The sequence below is a fragment of the Alligator sinensis genome, unplaced genomic scaffold (assembly GCF_000455745.1).
Source record: "Alligator sinensis unplaced genomic scaffold, ASM45574v1 scaffold434_1, whole genome shotgun sequence".
Lineage (NCBI taxonomy): Eukaryota > Metazoa > Chordata > Crocodylia > Alligatoridae > Alligator > Alligator sinensis.
The window spans coordinates 2,104,505-2,124,441 of record NW_005841994.1 but is presented as its reverse complement, the minus strand read 5'-3'; the positions used below and the strand labels follow the sequence as shown (position 1 = coordinate 2,124,441).

The window sequence follows — 19,937 nt, the reverse complement described above, 5'->3', positions numbered from 1 at the left end:
AGGATGGCGTAATGTTGGAGATTTGCTTTCACCTTGCTGTTAGTCCTCATCAACATTGTTTTAAAAGTACACTCAATGAGATTTTGAGTAGTAACAGTCCATGGAGCAGTTTCTTCACCATGCTGCTTTAGTGACTAATTTTGTCAGAGCTGGACATGTGGCTTTTATTTTTTTCCTAAGGAAGGTATGCATTCTCACCCCACAACCTGCATGAAGACCTCCTTTGGGGAGCTACTCAAGTCAGCTCTGCTAAGCAAGCAGCCATTATGTGAATCACAAGAGCTTTCTTTAGGGTTGTTGGTTGTAGCCGTGTTGGTCTAAGGACAAAGGCAGAAAAGGTTCTTTGGGGATAGATGTGATATCTTTTATTAGATCAACTAAATAGTTGGAAAAATTGTTCTTTGCAAATTTGCAGACACAAACCCCCTTCTTCAGGCAGAGAAAGAGCTTTCCTTGGCAGGGAAAAGGGGCAAATGTTTATTCTGACTTAGTACTGCAGCCTGCCTCTGCAATTAATTTTTGAGTAGACCTATGCATTAGAGGCCTGATGGCAAACTCACTGATGTCAGCAGGGTGTCTCTCCATTGCCTCCAGTTGTCTTTCAACTGGACTATATCTGAATGCCATGTATCCATTGAATGACTATAGTAGTGAGCTGCATGGGGGAGTATTTTTGACAAATTGCGTGGATATGTATGGGGAAAGAAGGCTTATGTAAAAGCCATTCTACTCTGCAGGAGGTGGACAAGTGTTAGACAAGTACTTGCTTAGATAGATGTGATCCTGTCTTGTGAGGACCCTTCCAGGCCTACTTTTCTATGATTCTGAGACATGGTTATTCTTTAGTGCTTTCATATTGATTCTGATGCGCAGTTTTGTTTTAAATCTGCTGAAAGAATATTATGCTGTAAAAGGCACTTCTACTCCAGAAGGTGACTGTGTAAACATATCTTCTTCCTACTGAGCCAGACTGATTCCTGCATGTATGTACACTACAGGCCTGTTGGCTGCTCTGTGCAACAAAACCTGTTAACTAATTTTTGTATCCATTAGGTCCGTGGGAGGGAATATGACTTTAAGGGGGAGAGCAGTATTCTATTCCCTCCTTGTCTTCAGAATTGTTCACTTCATTTCAATCAGAAACACATTTGCCACCTCATTGGAGAAGTCTGTACAGGAGTCCCTGGGGGGTGCAACCTGGCCTACAGAACCTTTATTGCTGGTGACAGTAGGCATAGGGACAAGCCTGAACTGACTCCCAAGTCTCTGCTTGTATTTATGGGGCTGGCTGTAAGAAAGTGTCCCTTTCTTTGTACATATTTGATCTCAAGTCACTGATGCACAAATGACCGTGGCTTTTCTCTTCTAGTTGCTTTTCTGAGTTAGAACTAAACAGAAACCTCTAGAAAAGGCAATTCATTTGAGGTTTGAACGTCTGGTAGGTAGGCACTACAGATGCAGACAGAAGTGACAATTTTCACCCAATCTGGCCCCTGAAAGTGTTCTACAGCTGTGACCAAACACAAGTGCATGGATGCCGAGTGCTATAAAAGGGCCTGATCCCATGACAATCTGAACCCTCATTGCATGAGGGTTCAGATGAAGACGCTCCAGAACAAACCACCTTCATTAACATCTGTCTGCACGCACTGGGGAGCAGGGCTGGGCTGAGGTAGCTCAGCCCTGCTCCCAGTGATGTCTTCAGAATGGGAGGGGGAGAAGGGAGTGGAGGGAGTTTGGTCTGGGGTTTTGTCTGGAGGGTGAGGCAGGTAGGTTGGAGCTCTTCGGAGCAGCGTTCCCTCTAAGCTGTGTGGCATGCGCGGCCGCACAGGTGCACTCATGCTGTGCTGCTGGGCGTGCCTGAACAGCGTGTGCCCCCAGTGGCTGGTGGGGCACAGCTGCATCGGTGGCGATGGGAATGTAGTGGTGGGAGCCCAGTGGCGGTGAGCGGTGAGCTCCTGTAGACACTGCCAGCACTGTCGGCAGCGGAGGTGGGGGGCAGGTGGTGAGCGCTGACCAGGGCTCGGTGACTACCTGCAGTTGCCACCAGCAGCATCAGTGGCAGTCAGGGGCAATTGTGGACTGTCCACAGATGCTGCTGGCAGTGCTGGTGCCATGGTGTTAAGTAGTGACCGCCCGCAAGTGCCGCCAACAGTGTTGGCGGCGCCTTTTTGCAGGGGGTGCAGTGCCACACGCAGGGGGTGCACGTGCACCCATGTGCACCCCCTACACGTCACTCCTGCACTGCATAGCTTAGAGGGAATGCTGCCCCCAAGCTTGCCAGCTTGCCAGTCTGGGGCTGCCCCTCCCAGAGAAGCACAAGGGAGCTTCAGTGCGGGGCAATGCCCCAGCCAGCCCCTCCAGCTTCATACTTCACAGCAGGATAGTACTTGTATTTACAACTGCTATCCTGGTGCAGAGTAAATTAGTTTACTCCAGCCTAACAGGGACGCATGTGCAGATACCAAGACATTTACTGAGGAGCTAATTAGTTAATTGTGCAATAAATGTCTTATATAGACATGTCCACTGTGAGCAAATAGTAGTAGCATAAAGATGTGAATTTAAGCCTGTGCAACGTGAGTTGACATCCGCTGTTTCAAAGGGCAGTCATTTTGATCCAAAATTTGGCCTTCTCTACCACAATATTTTCATGGTTTGATACCTTCTGGACTGGCTTATATGGGTTCTCTTCACAGTTAATCCATCACAAAAATGAGGAGCTAATTTGCTTTTCCCTGGGGCAAGCTTATTTTCTGCTGCTGTTCATAGTTTGTGCAAAGTTTACTCATTGCATCATTCCTTTTAACCAAACAAGCTCTGGATAAATGTTTCTCTTCTCCCAAATGGATGCTTTAGTCTGTTCATGCAGATCCAAGATGCCCTCTAACTGAATCCCCGATCCAATGAAAACACATATTCTGCAGTTTGAATCTGTTCCTAATTATGGTGAGAAAATCTGCACTCATGGTATCAGACATATTAGTTACTAAGGTTCTCTCTCCATTGATCATGTTATCAGGATTTCTTCATAATGCAATGCTCATATTCATTCTTTCAGTTACTAAGAACATGGTCCTTATTGCAATTCTCATGCCTTTGCTATACATCAGGAGTAGGCAACCTCTAGCAGAGGTGCCAGAGTGTGGCACACACAGACATTTTGCTTGGCACATGCACCTCAGGGCAGACAGTGGGAAGGGGCTGTGGCTGTGCTGCCACAACAGGGATTGGGACCTCGCAGCTCTCCTGCCATCTGCCCTTGGCATGTCAACATCTTACAAGTCAAGGTTGCAGGTGTTTTTGGCATTCTGCCCCAAAACATTGCCAACCCCTGCTATACATATTACCTTCATCATAGGGAGGAGCGAACGAGACAGGTTATACGATGACACTGTACTACTGGACAACTGAAAAGTAAAGAAAAAGCTTAAGTGAATGGGAATTTTATCCTTGACTTCAGTGAGGTGAGGATTTCACCCCAATAGGCAGTATGGATGAACATTAAAGGACTATCATTAAAGGAGTGTTCCCCCTGTACAGTATATTCCATACAGATTCCTGGTTTTCCTTCTCACAAATAAGCATAGACTCTCTCACCGAGGAATAGATTCAAACTGTAGAATACATGATTTTATTGGATCAGGAATTCAGTTAACTACAAGTGGGGAACAGGAACCTTTAAGGCAGGGGTGGGCAATTATTTGGGCTGCAGGACCACTTAGGGAATTTTGACGAGCTGTTGTGGGCTGGGTTAGCATCCCCTCCCCTTCCCCACTGGCAACAGCTCAACAAAACCTCCTAAGTGGCTCTGTCCCAGGGCCTGGTCCCATGCTGTCACCACCCAGTGATCCTGCCCCTGGGGTTTCCATGAAGACTGTTCCAGGATCCTCACAAGCAGGGTGTGCTTGGCTGCGTGAATAGGTTGGGAACCCACCTGCCCAGTCCATCCATCACCCTTGGTGGTGAGTGCGTGATGGATGGGCCAGGGTGCCCAGGCAGTGAGGCTGGGGCTGGCAGGAGCAGTGACACAAGTGGTGGCAGCTGGAAGAAGCCACCACTGCTGGGGTTGCCAGGAAACGGAGTCCAGATGTCGTGCCACCCCAGCCTGGGGGTGCATGCCCAGGGGTGGCCGAACCGGCTGCACACACCACAGCCTGGACTGCCCCATGCCTGGGCTGGACGGGTCCAAGGGGCCTGCTGCAGGCTGGATAAAATTGGTTGATGGGCTGGATCCAGCCTGTGGGCTGTATTTTGATCACGCCTACTTTAAGGCATACAGATCCCCACTGGGGGACCCTGTAATTTCTCAACAGAATGAATGGACCCACTGCTCAGCACAGACTTCATCATCTTGGATATCCATGCAGCTAGTGCCAAAGACACCTCAGTTACTAGGCTATCCTCCACACTATGAGTGATCTTCAGGCCCAGAGTGGATGCTAGGGACATAACAATTCCTTTCCAGTCAAATACCTCCCTCTCCACCTGAGGGTAGTGGGTTGTCAAAGCTGATCTGCTATAGATAATTTTGAACCACTCATGCACACTGATGAGATGAGAACAGCACAGTCGTATGGCTCAGAGCCTGGGAAGCCAAGAGACCAGAACTGTCATATGATGGCAACCACTACTGTTAGCCCCTGCCCACTTCATATGACCTTCCCATAGCTCACTTCTGCCAAAAGGCACAGGCAGAAGAAAAGAGTGCTACTGGGAAAACTTTGCTGCGAAGGTACACACATAAGCACAGAGGCTCCTTGCCAGGAGCCAAGAGGCCCATCCCCTCTCTGGCCCCTAAATTTGTGCAATCTCAGCTGGCAGAGCTATGACACTTGGTGAGCTGGTCTCCTGGCACATCACACCCTGCACCCCAGCACCAAGCACTGGCTGCAGTGTGGAGACCCTTTCCACCATCACAGAAAGAATCAGCTGGCTCTGAGAGGAACTTGCTGAGGCCGAAAACTCTGGCTGAAATAGCTTTGATTCCCCCGGCCTTCCTGGCCCCATCATACCCATTGCATGCCCAGAAAAATATACCAGCTGCTAAGTAGGTCTACACTGAGGGTTAATTACATCTGAACCACTTTTCAGCAGAAAGGTATGCTTTGGCAGGATTTTCCATTTTTCATGAATGCCACCAACCAAAGCTAGTTTGATTTGGACATGCTGTTGCAGAGGCCCCCTATGAAGCTGTGTGCTTTCATCGCTGGGTCCCACATAATCCCCTTGTGGGCAAGTTTCCTTTGCTAGGTTATATCTCCTACATGGACAGATCAAGAATTTTGAAAGGGAGCGGGGTGCAATGGTGTGGTGCAGCATCACATATAACACAATACATATTTTTCTCCAGTTAAGAAGAAAGTAGACACTTTACTAATATGCTAGAAGCCTAAGGCTATATTATTCAGTTTAAGATAGAAGCAACAACAAATATAACTTTATTGGAATGTGCATTCATTTGCTATGTCATATATCATGTATACAAAACAACAAACTAGGCTAGAAAATTAAAAGATGTTGTATCATTAGTCTTGTAGTCATTAGAATTAAATGCACATCTCTTTTTCAGATTCATAAAACAAAATTTAGCCTTCTTGAGCATCCTGACTATATACTCAATGCTTCACTGAAAGTTATTTCCACATCTGAATTAATGTTCACCAGAATTAACATTTCCACATATGAGTTAATGTTTTTAGCTATAGTTAAAAAGTCTTCAGGGCTGTAAAATAGGAACTATATTATCAGGAGCAGCAAACAGACAGCAGAATAAAGAACAGCTTGATTAGTGGAACATCAAGGCTATTAAAAAGAAGAGACGGTTGTTAATACTTGTGGAATGAAGAGTTTAGAAGGAATTAAGTAGATTATAACTAAGTCAATTGACTCCCTCAGTGCTGCCTGAATAGAAATGCTGCTGCCATTGTCAGGTGGCTTTAAACTTTGGGTAGAGTCAGAATCAAAGAGGGGCGGGGGTACAGCTACATCACTACACCTGCCATGGATCCAGCCTATTCACACAGGGTTCTGCTTCCCTATGATGCCCAGTCTGGTGGGGTCAGGGTGGAGACTGTGGTGTACCATAGAGATGTGGCTCAAGGGAAAAGTTTGGCAGTTGTGGAAACTGCATTTTCCATCATTCTCATTGTTAACATGGAAGCATCCCAGCCTGCTCTGGAAACTGTCAATCCTTCCTCCTAAGACATGAATCTGATATGGGGAAATGCATTTCTTCACCCCCTTGTCCCCATCCCAAAATGCCCCTCCCTGTGGCACCAAAACTCAATGCAGACAACTTCACCAGCTTTGCTCCAACCTCCCATTCTTCACCAGAATGGTTGAGAAGGCAGTGATTTCCCTTCTCTCCATGCCCATGTCACATGCCAGTCAACTTCCCAGACACTCTGCAGCAGAGCACACAACAATGCCACAGTCCCAAGAGCACAAAACAATTAAACTGTCACTCTAAAAGACTAAAGAAATGCATTGCTTTGAGCCCTGCATTGGCTCCCAGGCCATTCCCATTATTGGTACAACCCAGTAAAGATACAGATGCCAGTTAAGTAATGGTGTGGACAGACTCAGGGTTTTTGAGGACCATAACCTCATTCTGGATAGTAGAGTCCATTGGAGTCTTCACATGGCTCAAGGAGCAGCTGAGCTGGTGGTCATTCTAGAAGGATTTAAAAGCTTTGGCCAAGTTTGGGCTCATAGAAGCCTTGGGCAGCTTTATTCCTGATGGGAGAGGCTTTCTTATTTTTCTTTTGCTCATTCTAGGTTGGAGTACTGCCATGCACCTTCTGGAAGCTGTACTCACAGCTGTGGTGAGAATGCACACCCTTTCAAGGCACCACTGCCAAGCCTGTCCATTGAAGCAGCAGCCAGGCTGACTTGGACCACTCTAGCCCAGGAGCCTAACTCTGACCTAGGAAAGTGCCAGCCACTTCTGAGACAGGCACAAGGATCCCTTCTGTCGTTATGTGGTAGCTCATCCTACGGAGAGCTGCTCCAGTCCTGAGGCAACATGGTTTATTCCTTGTCTGACACTCCCCATAAGTTGCATTGCTCTACAGTGTGCTCCTTGTCAGAAATGCGCATTTCCATCCCCTTGTAAGTTCTTGGCTACAAGGAATCTTGGTTGAATACTTTTGTAGGCTGGTCCACGGGAAGCACAGAGCCTGTAAGGGAAGTGCAGACCCAGGGGCTAAGGATGTGCGTCACTTAATCGCATTGACCTGCAGACACCATGCAGATAGTGGCTTTTATGACCAACTTAGAAGTCATTTTACTGGGCAGCCAGTTTTCTCCACAACCCCTGACAGTCCAGCAGCCCTGATTGCGAGAGGGGAGACACCTTCTCTCATCTCCCTGCCACGTGCTGCCCAGTGTGACAGACTTGCCCACTCTGGCACATCAGGTCTCTGCTCAGATGAGTAAGCCAGATGCATCTGGGGTACCCATGCAGCAGGACCCCTGCATGTGGCAGTGTCTGAAGGAGGATTTTGAAGCCTTATCCTACAGTCCCTCTCTTGTAAACCAGCTTCACAGGAGTCAGTGGGGGTACCTAGTGAGTACGGCTTGTTCAGATGACTGGTGATCACAGGTTGGATGAAAAGCATGCTGGGAATAGGGGAAGGTAGGGGTGTGTGTGTGTGTGTGTGTGCGCGCGCGCGTGCGCACGCACATGCACGCGTGCACGTTCCGTGTCAAACAGAGATCAAAAGTCATTGTTTTTCAGCTGGGAGGAGGGCTGCTGTCTTGAAAGGAAAAGAGCTGTCAGTCAGACAAATTGGCATTAGGATTTCTGATCTGTAGGGGAAAGCCAGTGGGGACCTGCAAGCTCTGTTTAATTTAGAAGACCAAAGGCAAAGAGCTCCATTGCAAAGCATGGCAAATCCCAGTAATGCTATGCAAATCGCTAGCAGAAAGCGACTGCTTTTTGGCAAGAATCTCAAACTTAAAACTGCATTTGCTCTGCCAAGCCCAAAGCTGCTAGCGATGCAGCAGTAGCTGTAGGTCTTCAGGGAGGAAGGATGGTTTTAAGGGCAAAATGCTGGACTGGCATGCCTGTCTGGATTCAATTCCTCTACAACAGGCTCCCAGCATGGGCTGAGGCAGGTTACTTGGCAGCACCGTACCTTGGATTCCCATCTGGAAGACCAGGTGTTACCCCTGGGGTCTCTTCAGATGGTGAGCCCTTGGTGTGCCCCTGTGCAGTGACCAGCACAGTGAGACTTAGATATTGGCTGGGGCCTTAGGGTGCTGCTGTGTACCCCAGACTAATAGACGAACCCTTTACTGTGGCATGTCAGGGTGCTGTGTGCGTCTCCCCCCCCGCCCCCAAGAAGCAGAATGCATTACACTAGGTTGAGCCTGAATATGAAGCTCAATGTGGATGTGGTTTCAGCCAAGACACTTACGCTCCAAAGGATCTTTTGATCAGGGGTAGCTTTGGCAGGATGAGCAGTGACTGAGCTAACTCTCTGCTCTGGGCACAAAGCCCTGAAGGAACAAGAAGTGAGTAGGTATAAATTGGCAGTTCTTCCCTGCTCTAAGACTTTAGGCCTAGATTCCCCCAAGGCATTAAGGTGGCAAACTCCCAAAGGCCTTTAGGCAGGAGGTGCTTCCCAGGAGTGTGTGCGGGCCGGGAGCGGTCCGAGGCCCTCGGGGGCCTGTGCGTGGCGGGCTGTGACCAGCAGCCCGGACACGCTGGGTCGGGGAATGCAGGCCGGCGGGCTAGAATTAGGCACGGACGCTTAGCGGTTGATTAAAGATTATTTTACTTACACCGAAGATGGTCGCGGTGCAGGCAGGAAAACTTGCTTGAGTTACGGTTACAGACAGAAAAGAAGAGAGGCGGACAAGAGTTCCTTCCACGCGAACCTCTAGCCCAATCTGGTTGAAGGCTCTAAACACGCGAGCCCGTCGCGTCAACTGAAGAAAACTCGGAGAAAGAGCTCTGGATACACTCACACGAAGTTTGCTAGGCTCCGTGGAACTAGCGCACAGGGAAGGGGTTCGTCGAGGGATCAGTCGGCGACGGGGAGAGGCCAGAGGTTGATCAGACCCCTATAGCCTTCTTGAGATACACGCTGGGTCCAATAGGCTCTGCAGCGCTTAGAGATCTTCACGAGACGTGAAGTTCTCCTCCTCCAGATGGTTGTGGAGTCCTCCAACTTGGGCGGAAACCACTCAAGCCTCTTATACGGCTAGCAAGCCAATCGCTAGCCGCCACGTGGGAATAATTTAGAACTGGCCAATAGTGGGACACAAATGTGCATGCGGGTGGTGGGAACTCCTTTGCACCGTGCATTTCTCTTTGCAACTAAGAAATGCACACTGCAAAGAAAGCTCCTAGTGGCGGGAAATAATTTAGCAGTGCCAAAGCACAGACACACAAAATCACACCCCTGGGTTGTGACAGAGTGGACTGAGGGATGCCTGGTTTCTGATGAAGTAGATTTCCTCTGCAGGAGTGAGCTTTGTGGGGATGGCCAGGGGTTGACATGGAGCACTGCCTGATAAGGAAGAGGGAGCTGAAGATGTGTACACCATACTCCCCCTTCTGTGCTGATCCCCACCCTTTTCCTGCTTTTGGGGTATATGCCTGACCTGAGTGCAGGGCCTGCAATTTGACCTTGCCCTGCAGGGACCATGCTGGGAAGAGGCCTTATCATGCCTCTGCCCGACCACTGGATACAGTGACCCCTACATGGCTGACAGGCCCCTTGCAACTGGATGGGTGCCAAAGGGCCAACTGGATGGGTAAGGTGCTTGAGGTGTCATGTCACCCCTACAGTGCCATACTGAGGTAGAGAAACCCCCAGGGCCGTCCTGTGGCGGGGGGCGGGGGGAATCAGGGCGACCATCCCGGGCCCTGAGCTTTGGGGGCCCCCGCAGACAGTTCTGTACAGGCCCCACCATAGCCCTGCCTCTGCCGGCTTCTGCGGGCGATCACCCCTCCCCTCTCCGGCCTCTACGGGCCCCGCCCCCACCTCGCCAATGCTGCTGCCACCTTCTGTGGGCAGTCGCCACCCCCACCCCCTGCCCCCCACAGGCTGATATGCCCTGGACCCCTCACACCCCTCGGGACGGCTCTGGGAACCCCAATGGTATGAACTGCCCTTGCCTGCATCCTGCTCTGCCCCTCCTCACAGCTGAGGCCCAACCCCTCACACCTGGGGTACCACTGCAGCCCCTCAGCCTTTGGCCCAGTCTAGACCCAGGGTCCCCTCAGTTTAATCCCCTCTCTCCCTAGGTGACATAGGGAAGTATAAGTGGCCTGATTTTACAGAAATCCAGAAGCTATCTCCTAGAGCTTTTCACTAAATGATTTGCCAGGGATATACAGTACTGCAATGGAAAGGTTTAGCCAGAATATGGGGATCCTGTATTCCCTGGCAGCGCCCTAACCATCCAGCCACACTTTCTTATTTACAGCCTCTTCTGACAGTCACTTGAGTCGCTTGGGGCAGGCATTGGAGCCAAGTAGCTAAACTGTTCTGTCCTGTCTGGGAGGCAAAGTTGAGTCAGCAGCAAAGGGAGCTTAATGCTACTCAGTTGTGAGATACAGGGCCTGTGGCACTAGCCCAGTGGCGTCGTGTCAGTCTCATGTGTCTAGTCTAGGGACGGGCAAAATACAGCCTGTGGGTTGGATCCAGCCTGCCAGGCAAATTTCATGTGGCTCACAGGTGCGCACCAACCAACTGTACCCCACACCCAGCCTGTGCGCCGTGCTCCCTTGTGCATGGGAGAACAAGGCCCAGCCAGCATGCAGCTTCTGGGTGGGGATGCTGCTGCTGCAGCCGCCAGGGGACCTGCTTGGCTTCCCCAGTGTCTAGTACAGGAGTGGGCAATTATTTTGGGTGGAGAGATGCTTACTGAGTTTTGGCAAGCCATCGAAGGCCACATGACAGGCAGCCAGGGGCAGATAAATATTAATTTTCTAAATTTTTTAGGGGCCCGCAGGCCAGATAGAATGGCCTGGTGGACCGCATTTTGCCCACCCCTGGTCTAGTGGCTCCTCCTCGTCTCCCTGCTGCAGTGCTCGCTTTGGGCAGCAAGTAGGCAAGTAGCAGTGGTGGGGGCGGGGGAGCTGCAGCTAGGTGGGAGCATGCAGCATGGGGCTGGCGGGAGCGTGGACTTGCTGTGCAGGTCCCGGGACTCCACTGGGAAACAGGGGGCAGGGCTCCCCTCCACTTCCAGTGGAGTCCCGGGCCCTGCACAGCAGGGGGTGGGGAAGGCAGCTGGGTCTATCACATGGGGCTTTCCCCAGTGGCATGAGAGCGCTGGGAGCCGCACGTGCACTGTGGGGAGCCCTGTGTGATAGAGGCAGGCTGGCCTGGCTGCACATGCAGCGCTGGCTGGAGCCATGTGCCGCTGGGCAGAAGCACCTGCGTAGGCCACTAGCATCCCAAGTGCCCACCGCCTGCTGCTGCTGTTGCCAGCAATGGGGGCTGTGCGCCATGGGGGTAATGTGTGGGGGTCCCCACACCCCCCCTTACACCGAACCCTGCTACATACACCCTCCCCAAAATACCCTATGCTCCCACACACAGCTACACCCCCTCACAACCCCCCCACACATACACCTCATCATAAATCGCCCACACAATATACAAGAGTAAGACTTTATTTTTAAGTTGTTATGCAAACACCTTTATACACGCTAAGCAAACACAAATCATGACAAAAATATTTTTTTTGTAATACATTAAAATGTTATAGTAGGTGTTTGTGTTTTAGTATATTATTTGGTTTTTTTCTCATTCCACCTGCAGGTACCGCCTGCACATAACACCGCCTCCCACTCCCCACCACCGACAGCACCGGTGGCATCTGTGGGAGCTCCGCACTTACTGTCGCTGTCAGCGCAGCTGTGCCCCACCCAGCTGCTGGGGGCACGTGTCGTTCATGTCTCAGGCAGTTCTTTACTAAATGACTTCAGCTCCCTCCCTTCTCAATTCCTCTGGCAATGTCTTGACCTACCCCATTTTCAGGCCTGCCTGATTTTTCGGTGGACTGCAGCAAGCAGTCAACTCTACACAGAACCTTTGCTGTACCCGTTGCTCTGGAGAAGACAGTATATCCAACCACACCCCACTCCCTTATGATTGGGGATCGTGTGTGCATGCATCAATTAAACACAATGTTTTATTGATATATTTACAATTTTTAAGCAATTTGAAAACCCACCAGGGCCTCAATCATTACAATAAAATAAATTCTAAGTACCTATACATTTTCGTATTTGATTTGGGGGTTTTTCTCATGCAAAAACAGAGCTTCCCCTGCCCCCTTTGCTCACCAGGATGCAAGTCCAGGCCCCTCACTCCCCACCCACACCCCCCAGCACTGCCAGTGCCCCTGACTTTCCACTAATAGCCCCCCAACCCCCCAGCCCTGCCAGAGGGGACCCCCAGCTGCTAAGGATACAGGGCCAGAGACCCAGGTCTGCAGCCCCCTGCTGCCTGTGGGAGACAGCGGCTCCTGCAGCTGAGTGGGACATACAGCCCGGCTCCCCCTTCCCCATGGGTGGCGAAGCTGGAGTGGAAACTGTCATAGAGGCGGGTGCGGGCTGTCTTCTGCAAACTTGGGCTCCCTGCCCTGCTGCCCTCCCACCAGGACCTCTGTGGTGCAGCAGGTGGGAGCCAGCGCGGCAGAGCAGAGCAGTGTGAAACAGGGCTGGGTGAGGAAGCTCTTTGCTACTGCAAGCTCCCCCCTGCCCAGGTGAGGAGCCCCCTGTCTGCCTGGCAGCAGCAAGGGGCACAACTCTGTGCTGTCACCCCTGCTGCTGCCTTGCCGGGGTGGCGGGAGGCTCGCAGCAGCAAGAAGCTTCCCTGCCCAGCCCGGCTGTGCTGGGTCCAATCTGCTGGACTGCAGAGGACCTAGGGAGGGGGAGGCAGCAGAGCCAGGAGCCCAAGCCTGTAGGGGGCAGCCCACCCCACCCTGTACACATCTGGGCAGCACATGCCGTCCCCCAGGAGTGCACAGTGGCGGGGAGTCAGCTCCACTCCTACCCCGCCCCCAGAAAAGCTGCCCATGGCCCCATCCTGCTCCCTTCTAGGGCCCTGAGACCACGCATTCCAGCCCCAGGCCCCAGCTCTGCCCAACTCCCTGCCTCTTTATGGGGGCCCTCAATCCCCCCTCCGCCAGACTTACCTGTGGGAGCTGCTCTCTAGCCATGTGCATGTGTGAGTGCACACATGCACATTGTGCCCCCTGCCTTACTGCCCTTTTCCCACTCCCCTCAGACCCTTGCAGGGTGGTACTCTGCCAGCCTTCAGAGAGCTCTTTGCAAAAGCGGAAAATTCGCACGTTTCTCCACTAAAATAAAAACCCGCCTTTTTCTCAGTTAAAGGGAAAATCCATGTTTTTTTTTCCTGTTTTTCCATGGGAAACACAAAACCCAGATCCCTGCTTGCTTATGATGTATTACAGACACCTTGTTTAATTCCTTTGGATGTACCAGGTAGCAAGTGCAGAGCTGCAGGTTTCCCTCATCATTAGCTGTGCACCAACTACGGTGTAGTAGCTGTAGCAAATGAGACTGAGCACTGTCTCGTTCTTCTCCCACTGCTGGGGCACCTGCCCACATTACTCAGTAAGGCTCTGACCCTCCCACCTCCCCCCCACACAGAGCTGCACTGAAGCCCTTTATTTATTCACAGAGTGTAGGCTTCCTCATGCTGCTTCACCAATGCACATCAACTGTGACCTTGAGACACCATCCTCTCCTGGGATAAGCATGTTTTTTAGTCCCAGGCATCTCTGGAGTGAAGACTGACAGTTCTTTAAAAGGGAAAAAAATAGCAAGTAGGAGGAATGACAGTCTGAAGAACACTTTGGTTTAATGGGATAAAACTGCACTTGGTGAAACTTACCCCAGTTGGCAGGTCCCTGGCCTCAAAGAGGGTCTTACAGTGACCCTACCCTTTAACAAGGGATTGAGGTAATTGGTCTTTTTGCCAGTGGAGAATGAGCTAAACAATTCCACTAGCATGGCTTATTATTTGCAATCTCTTTGTTCCCTTCCTGCCCTGTCTCCTGTCTCATGTAAAAGTGCTTTCCACATTATGATGATTGCAATTGCTTCCATAAAACTCTTTAGTATTCTGAGCTGTAGTAAGAACTTATTGTCAACTACAAGTGGCTTTGATTAGCAGTGTGATCTTAATACCACTGAATGCCATTGATTCAATTCTATGGAACAGAAAAAAGGTGGGGTTGGTGTCAGGGACCTGCAAAATGCCTTGGGAGAAGAGGGTACAATCCCTCACCTCACCCTGATAAGCGCAGAAAATACATTTCTGTTCAGACTGTAGGCTCTTTGGGGCAGGGGCTGTCTGCTACTCTATGTACGTATGGTACCTAGCACAAGAGGGTCCTGATCTCATTTAGGATCTCTCTTGTGCTTCAGGTGCACACTCCTAGGTAAATCACTGGGGCTGGGACTTAAAAGACCTAGCTCTGCCACTGACCAGCTGAGTCAGCTAGTCAAGTGTCCTCCCACAAGTAAATGAGAGTGGTGATGACAGCATCCTCTTTTATCAAGTGTTTTGGGGTTTTCAAAGGGCAGGCAGTATAGAAGAGGGAGGTCCTATTCTTAATCTCCTATACTAACACTTTAAAATCAATCTCACCCATTTTTGACGCAGTTGTGCTCTTTCTTCAGTGTGATCATGATTACAATACAAATTATTAGTATAGCTGCACTGATGAAACACCCCTACTTGGGCTGGGCTGGATAGCTTTGACAGATATTAGAAGAAAACTTGACCTTAAACCACTGTTCATGGGTTTAGTTTGTGTCTGTTTACATCAAAATAATACCTTCCAGATGAATTAAAATGGAACAAACATGATCATTACCCTACAAGGCAGAAATCTGAGGCCACACAACCAGCCTCACCTCTAAGAAAGAGGTGCTCAAACAACCTAGGTGCAGTTTGCGTGTTACCTCAGGCTAGCTGCTGCAAGGAAAACAGCTTGAGCTACTTTACCTGCTAATGATCATTGATAGGCTCAACACAGTTCAAATGGCATCCCCTTTCCTTCTGCTCCCGTTAGTAAGTGCCAATGTAATGAACAGTGTTGTTCCCCAGGAGTTACTTTGGGCCAGGTTCTTAATGGTACTTTGGGCATCTAAAGATGCAGATCAGATGTGGTTGGATTTTCAAAAGGCATATGAATCCTGATCTACAAAGATATTTAGATGCCCAACTCCTATTGACTATTAGTGGGAAAAATGCCAATAGGTGGCTGTTTAGATATTCTGACTCCCTTAACTTTCTGGTCTGTTGTGCCTAACAACTGTGGCAAAGCATACTGGAGGCTGCGGCATATGCCCATGGGGCTAAAATGTCCCAGAAATGAATAGATAAAAGGAACATTTTAGAACATATGTAGTTATTGAATGCCCCAGCTAGAAAGAGGCAGCTTTCCTGGGAGCGATACCAAAAGCCAGAGAAAGGAACAGGCCACATAAACTGTATTTCAAATGGCTTTCTAGCTGTACCCAGGAGCCAAAGGTGATAACAATAGGACATGTCAAAGTCTTGTCTACTTTCCCTGGTCTTCCTGTTTAGTTCCATCTTATGTCATGTACAGTCATGACAGCAAAGCCAGTCTCCCACTTCCCTCCCAACTCAGACTATGAATATTTCTTCCAGATCCTAGAATACCCAGACCCTCGGTTTGCCCAAAGGTGACTACACTATGGCTCTTTCCCAAACTGGTTCACCACAAGAAGCAAGAAGCTTTGCAAACCCTACAGCCAATGGGCCTCTCCTTGCACTGAGTGAACAACATGGGCTGTCACAGTGGGAAAGGCTGGTGTGCAGAACCTGCCAAATACCAGTGCTGTGAAAGATGTGCAGGGAGACCTACGGTGGGACCCAGACCCAGGATCGTTCTGAAGGAAGACCTCGATGGTGATGAAAATCATTACAATTATTGGAGCTTCATGCCAACCACAAATAGCCTGGGGAGAAGAAGAGCCTACAATTGCTTCTGTACTGTAGATAAGAAACAGAAAGGGCTATAAAATGACCTGCTTGAGAGACAAGGGGCAGGATTCTGTGGGGGATTTCCACTTCTTTTTCCTCTTGTATTTAATTTGGCTTTTGGATATCCCTTGAGGAAGAATTCTTGCTAAGGTGCAATTCTTTCTCCCAAGTCTCTGTTGGGAGGGACGCACATACCATCCGGTCTCCTCCATGCACTTTTGCTATGCCTGGGTTTGAATTTCCAGAAAACAACTTTATCTCAAGTTCCTGGATTGCCCATGACCTGCAGAAAGGCAGCCAGCCCTGCATGAACAAATGTATTTATTGTGTTTACAAATTCAAGAAGGAGCCAACAGGGTGCAGGCCTGAGGAATGGATATGGTCAGGCTCTTTGTGTAGATGGGCACTTGGAATGCACTGAATTGGGTGTTGCATCCTGGGCTTTGGGATGGGACTACAGCATGACAAAAGAACAGATCATGGTGCATGGTGCCAGGAAAGACAATCAGCTCCTCTGGTATCTGGTTTCATGCTGGGCTGGCTGCCTAGCCACATCAGTAAACTAATGAGACAAAACAGGGTCTGGGGAGCTGGCTGAGAGAGTTGAACAAAAGCTCGGGCACAGATTAATGTTCTCATTGGGCTACCTGACGAAAAGTAAGGAGGAATATGAGCCATGACAGATAGGGAGTAAGGCTCAGACTGGGCATCAGGGAAACCCTTTCCAAGAGTGCAATTAAAACCCACTAGAAACCTGCCATTGAATGACATGGAGTTAAACAAAACTCTGTTGGAACCACCAGCCAGGACAACTCTTGCAAAGTAGAAGTAGGGCTTCTGGCATAAGAATACTATGCTTGTTTTGCTCCAAGTAATTTCAGCATAGCAGCACTGGTAAACTGTGCCAGCATATGTATGTGGGTAAAAGTCCCCTTGTGGGCGCTCATCCCAGAATACAGTGGATTTTACTGATATACTTATACCTGTAGGATTTTGCCAATGTAGCTGTTTCCCCATGTAGACAGGTCACTACTTACTCACCACCCAGTTTTTAAAGTCCGGCAGTCTTTAAAGACCTACGTGAGAACTACCCATGAAGTCAATATTGCCATTTACTAGTTCTAGCAGGCTGGGAAAGGTGTGCATCACATACATCATATACTAGCCTAGAAGAACTGACATAATTTCTGGTCAGAAGAACTGACATAATTTCACCTCATTAATGAAAACTAGGTTATTGTTTTCCTCATCAAAAATATACATCAGATGCATTTCTTCATGTGCCCCCAAGTAAAAGTTTATTGGATAAGGTTTTTAATACAGCATTTATTCTTACAAAGTTTTTGACAACTTGTTTAATTCCTGGAGTACAAAAATAACAACTTCTTAAAAAAATGAAATTAGGAAAACTTTAGCTCTGTGTTTTTGGAAGCAGGCAAATTGTTTTTGTTTTATATCTTGTTATGTAGTTCCATCTGTTACAAGCAAGACTCCCACATTGTGGAAAACTGTAAAACATTTAATTCAAGATGAAAACCTAACCGCTTGCTTGTTATAAGTCATTAACAGATGCCCTTGCCATGTACTTTAGGCAGCAGATATAGATTATGTAACAACGCTCAACTCCTTTATCTGTGCCTGTTATTTCAACTTGTAGTGACGTGATGATGATTTGTGACATCACAAGAGTTTGTATGATAGAAGACTGTCATGTCATAAGCACAAGACAATAACCTCCCTGCAGACTCCACTTGGGAGAACAGGAAGAAAATGATTCTCTGTGCCCTACAGAAAATGACTTAACCAAGCAGACTGTTTTTGTATCATAGTTTTTATCCTCTTCCCTGTCCTTCCTCAACCCCTCCACCAAACAATGTGACAGCTTCGCTTTAAAGTCAGGAGGCAAGGGAACTATAGGCCCCATGATGAGGGATATAGGACCCTTTCCCCCAACACTGAAAAACTAAAAAACCCACCAGGCCAAACAAACCAACAAAAAAAAAAACAAAAAAAACTTTTCGTTAACTTATAGACTAACGCATACTACCAAAATTACAGTATGATTTCACTCATGTACGCTCACCAGATGGGACGGTTGAAGAACACTGAGGGAGGCAAAACACTCTCTCCAAGGAACAGTGTCACAGGCTTTGTGCTCCTTGTCTTTACACATCCTGGTCTGAGGTGCATTCAAATCTTACATTAAATTCTTAGCAGAGGGTCAAAAAATACCATGGCAAAGTGGTGGTGAGTGAAGCCCTACTACTCCCCGCACCCAGGTTTCTGTTACCAGATTAGCATCTGGATTTCTGTTTGGATTTTTTTTTCCTTTGTTTTATAAGGAATAAGCTCTCATGAGTGGTGGGGCTCCAGTCTCTCTCATTTTGCTGTTTTTTTTTCTTCTTTTTAACTGCCTCTACAAGGTCCTGGGTGTTTCTCATTTTGTCACGATGTGGCTGGAAGACAGAGCGACGATACTTTTTGCTAGCTTTAGGCACATGCGCTTTGCATCCTCTAGGAAAGTCCTCCTCTCCATCTTGATTATTTTGGATACCTTTCCTCTGCTTCTTGTCTTTGTGTTTTTCTGCCTGGGACTTTTTCTTGGGTTTTTTGTGATGCTTTTCTCTTTTACTAGGCTTGTCATGCTCTTTCCAAAGCTTTTTCTTTTTCTTATGGCAATGCCTCATGTGCTCTTCCTCCACGCATGGTCTCTTGAATTCCATTGGCAGAAGGCCTACTTCCTGCAGTTCTGTAAAATAAAAACAACAGGTTATTTTTAAGAGATATAAGCCATAATGCCTGAAAATCAAAGTTGTTTGGCATGCCTGATTCATTCCTGATTCCTAACTGCATATGTGGACCCTTGCAGGCTGGATAGAGATTTGAAGAATTTGAGAAAACTCTTGTAAAAATTTTGGTGAATATGAATTGAGGCAGAAGTTTATTGGATCATTTTAAAGTTCAGCAAAAACCAAAAAAGTTACAGTAAAAATTTGCTGGGAGATTCCACAGTAATTTTCTTCATACTGAATATGCTCTATTTAAAGGGGATCATTTTCCATCTGCCAGCCTATTTATGCCCGCTAAGATTTGGAAAGTTAAACTGTCTTTTCTTTCTTTGATATTTCCAACAGTATCGGCACCAATAAAAGGAAAACTGACATTATCGGCAATCAGCTTTTTTTGCCTGATTGGCCGATAACGTCACCGATAAATGCTGTGTGCATGTGCGCAGCTGCAACATGCACATGGCCAGCTGGGGAGCTTGGAGAGAAGCGTCTGGCTGGTAAATCTGTTGGTGGGGAAGGGGTAGGGCAGATCGAGGCCCCCATTGTGAGGGAGGAGGGGAGCTGGGCCTGGGGCAGGTGCTGTCCAGCTGCAGTGGAGTATGGGACGGAGCTGCAAGCAGCTCATCTGCGTGCACCCCTGGGGGAAGCATGGGGGGGGTGTGCCCCCTGGATCTGTGTGCAGGGCAAGTGCAGGCTGCTGATGTGGGCTGGGCTTGGGAGCGGCACTGGCCTCTTCCGGGGGGAGGGAGGGAGAGGGTTGGGCCAGGGCTGCACTTGGGGTGGGCAGCGGTGCTGGGAGGGGGGCTACAGTGAATTCTGGGGTGGCCACAATCCACCACGTAGCCTCCCTTCCCAATGGCACTGCCCACAGCCCAAGCCCCAGCGCCCCCCCCGCCGGGAAGATCCTAGAGCTGTCCCTGGCCCCAGCCCACAACGGCAGCCCATAGTCAGATGGGTCACCAATTGGCTGGAGGGATGCACCCAGAGAGTGGTGGACGGGTCATTTTCAGCCTGGAGGGATGTGGGCAGTGGGGTTTCCCCAGGACTTGGTCCTCGGACCCGCACTGTTCAACATCTTCATCAGCGACTTGGACGAGGGGGTGAAAAGCACCTTGTTCAAATTCGCAGATGACACCAA

General features: G+C 49.0%; 1 protein-coding gene across 3 annotated transcripts in view; it reads right to left on the bottom strand.

Annotated features, from left to right (window-relative positions):
- Positions 1-17,266: 17,266 nt before the first annotated feature.
- ZCCHC7 (zinc finger CCHC-type containing 7) overlaps positions 17,267-19,937 on the bottom strand; it is a 204,129-nt gene continuing 201,458 nt past the window's right edge. For all 3 annotated transcript variants that reach the window (XM_025201417.1, XM_025201418.1, XM_006021452.3), the window contains one exon: positions 17,267-18,759. In XM_025201417.1, the coding sequence (XP_025057202.1) occupies positions 18,305-18,759 (455 nt within the window). In that variant the 3' untranslated portion in view covers positions 17,267-18,304. The remainder of the gene's footprint in view (positions 18,760-19,937) is intronic.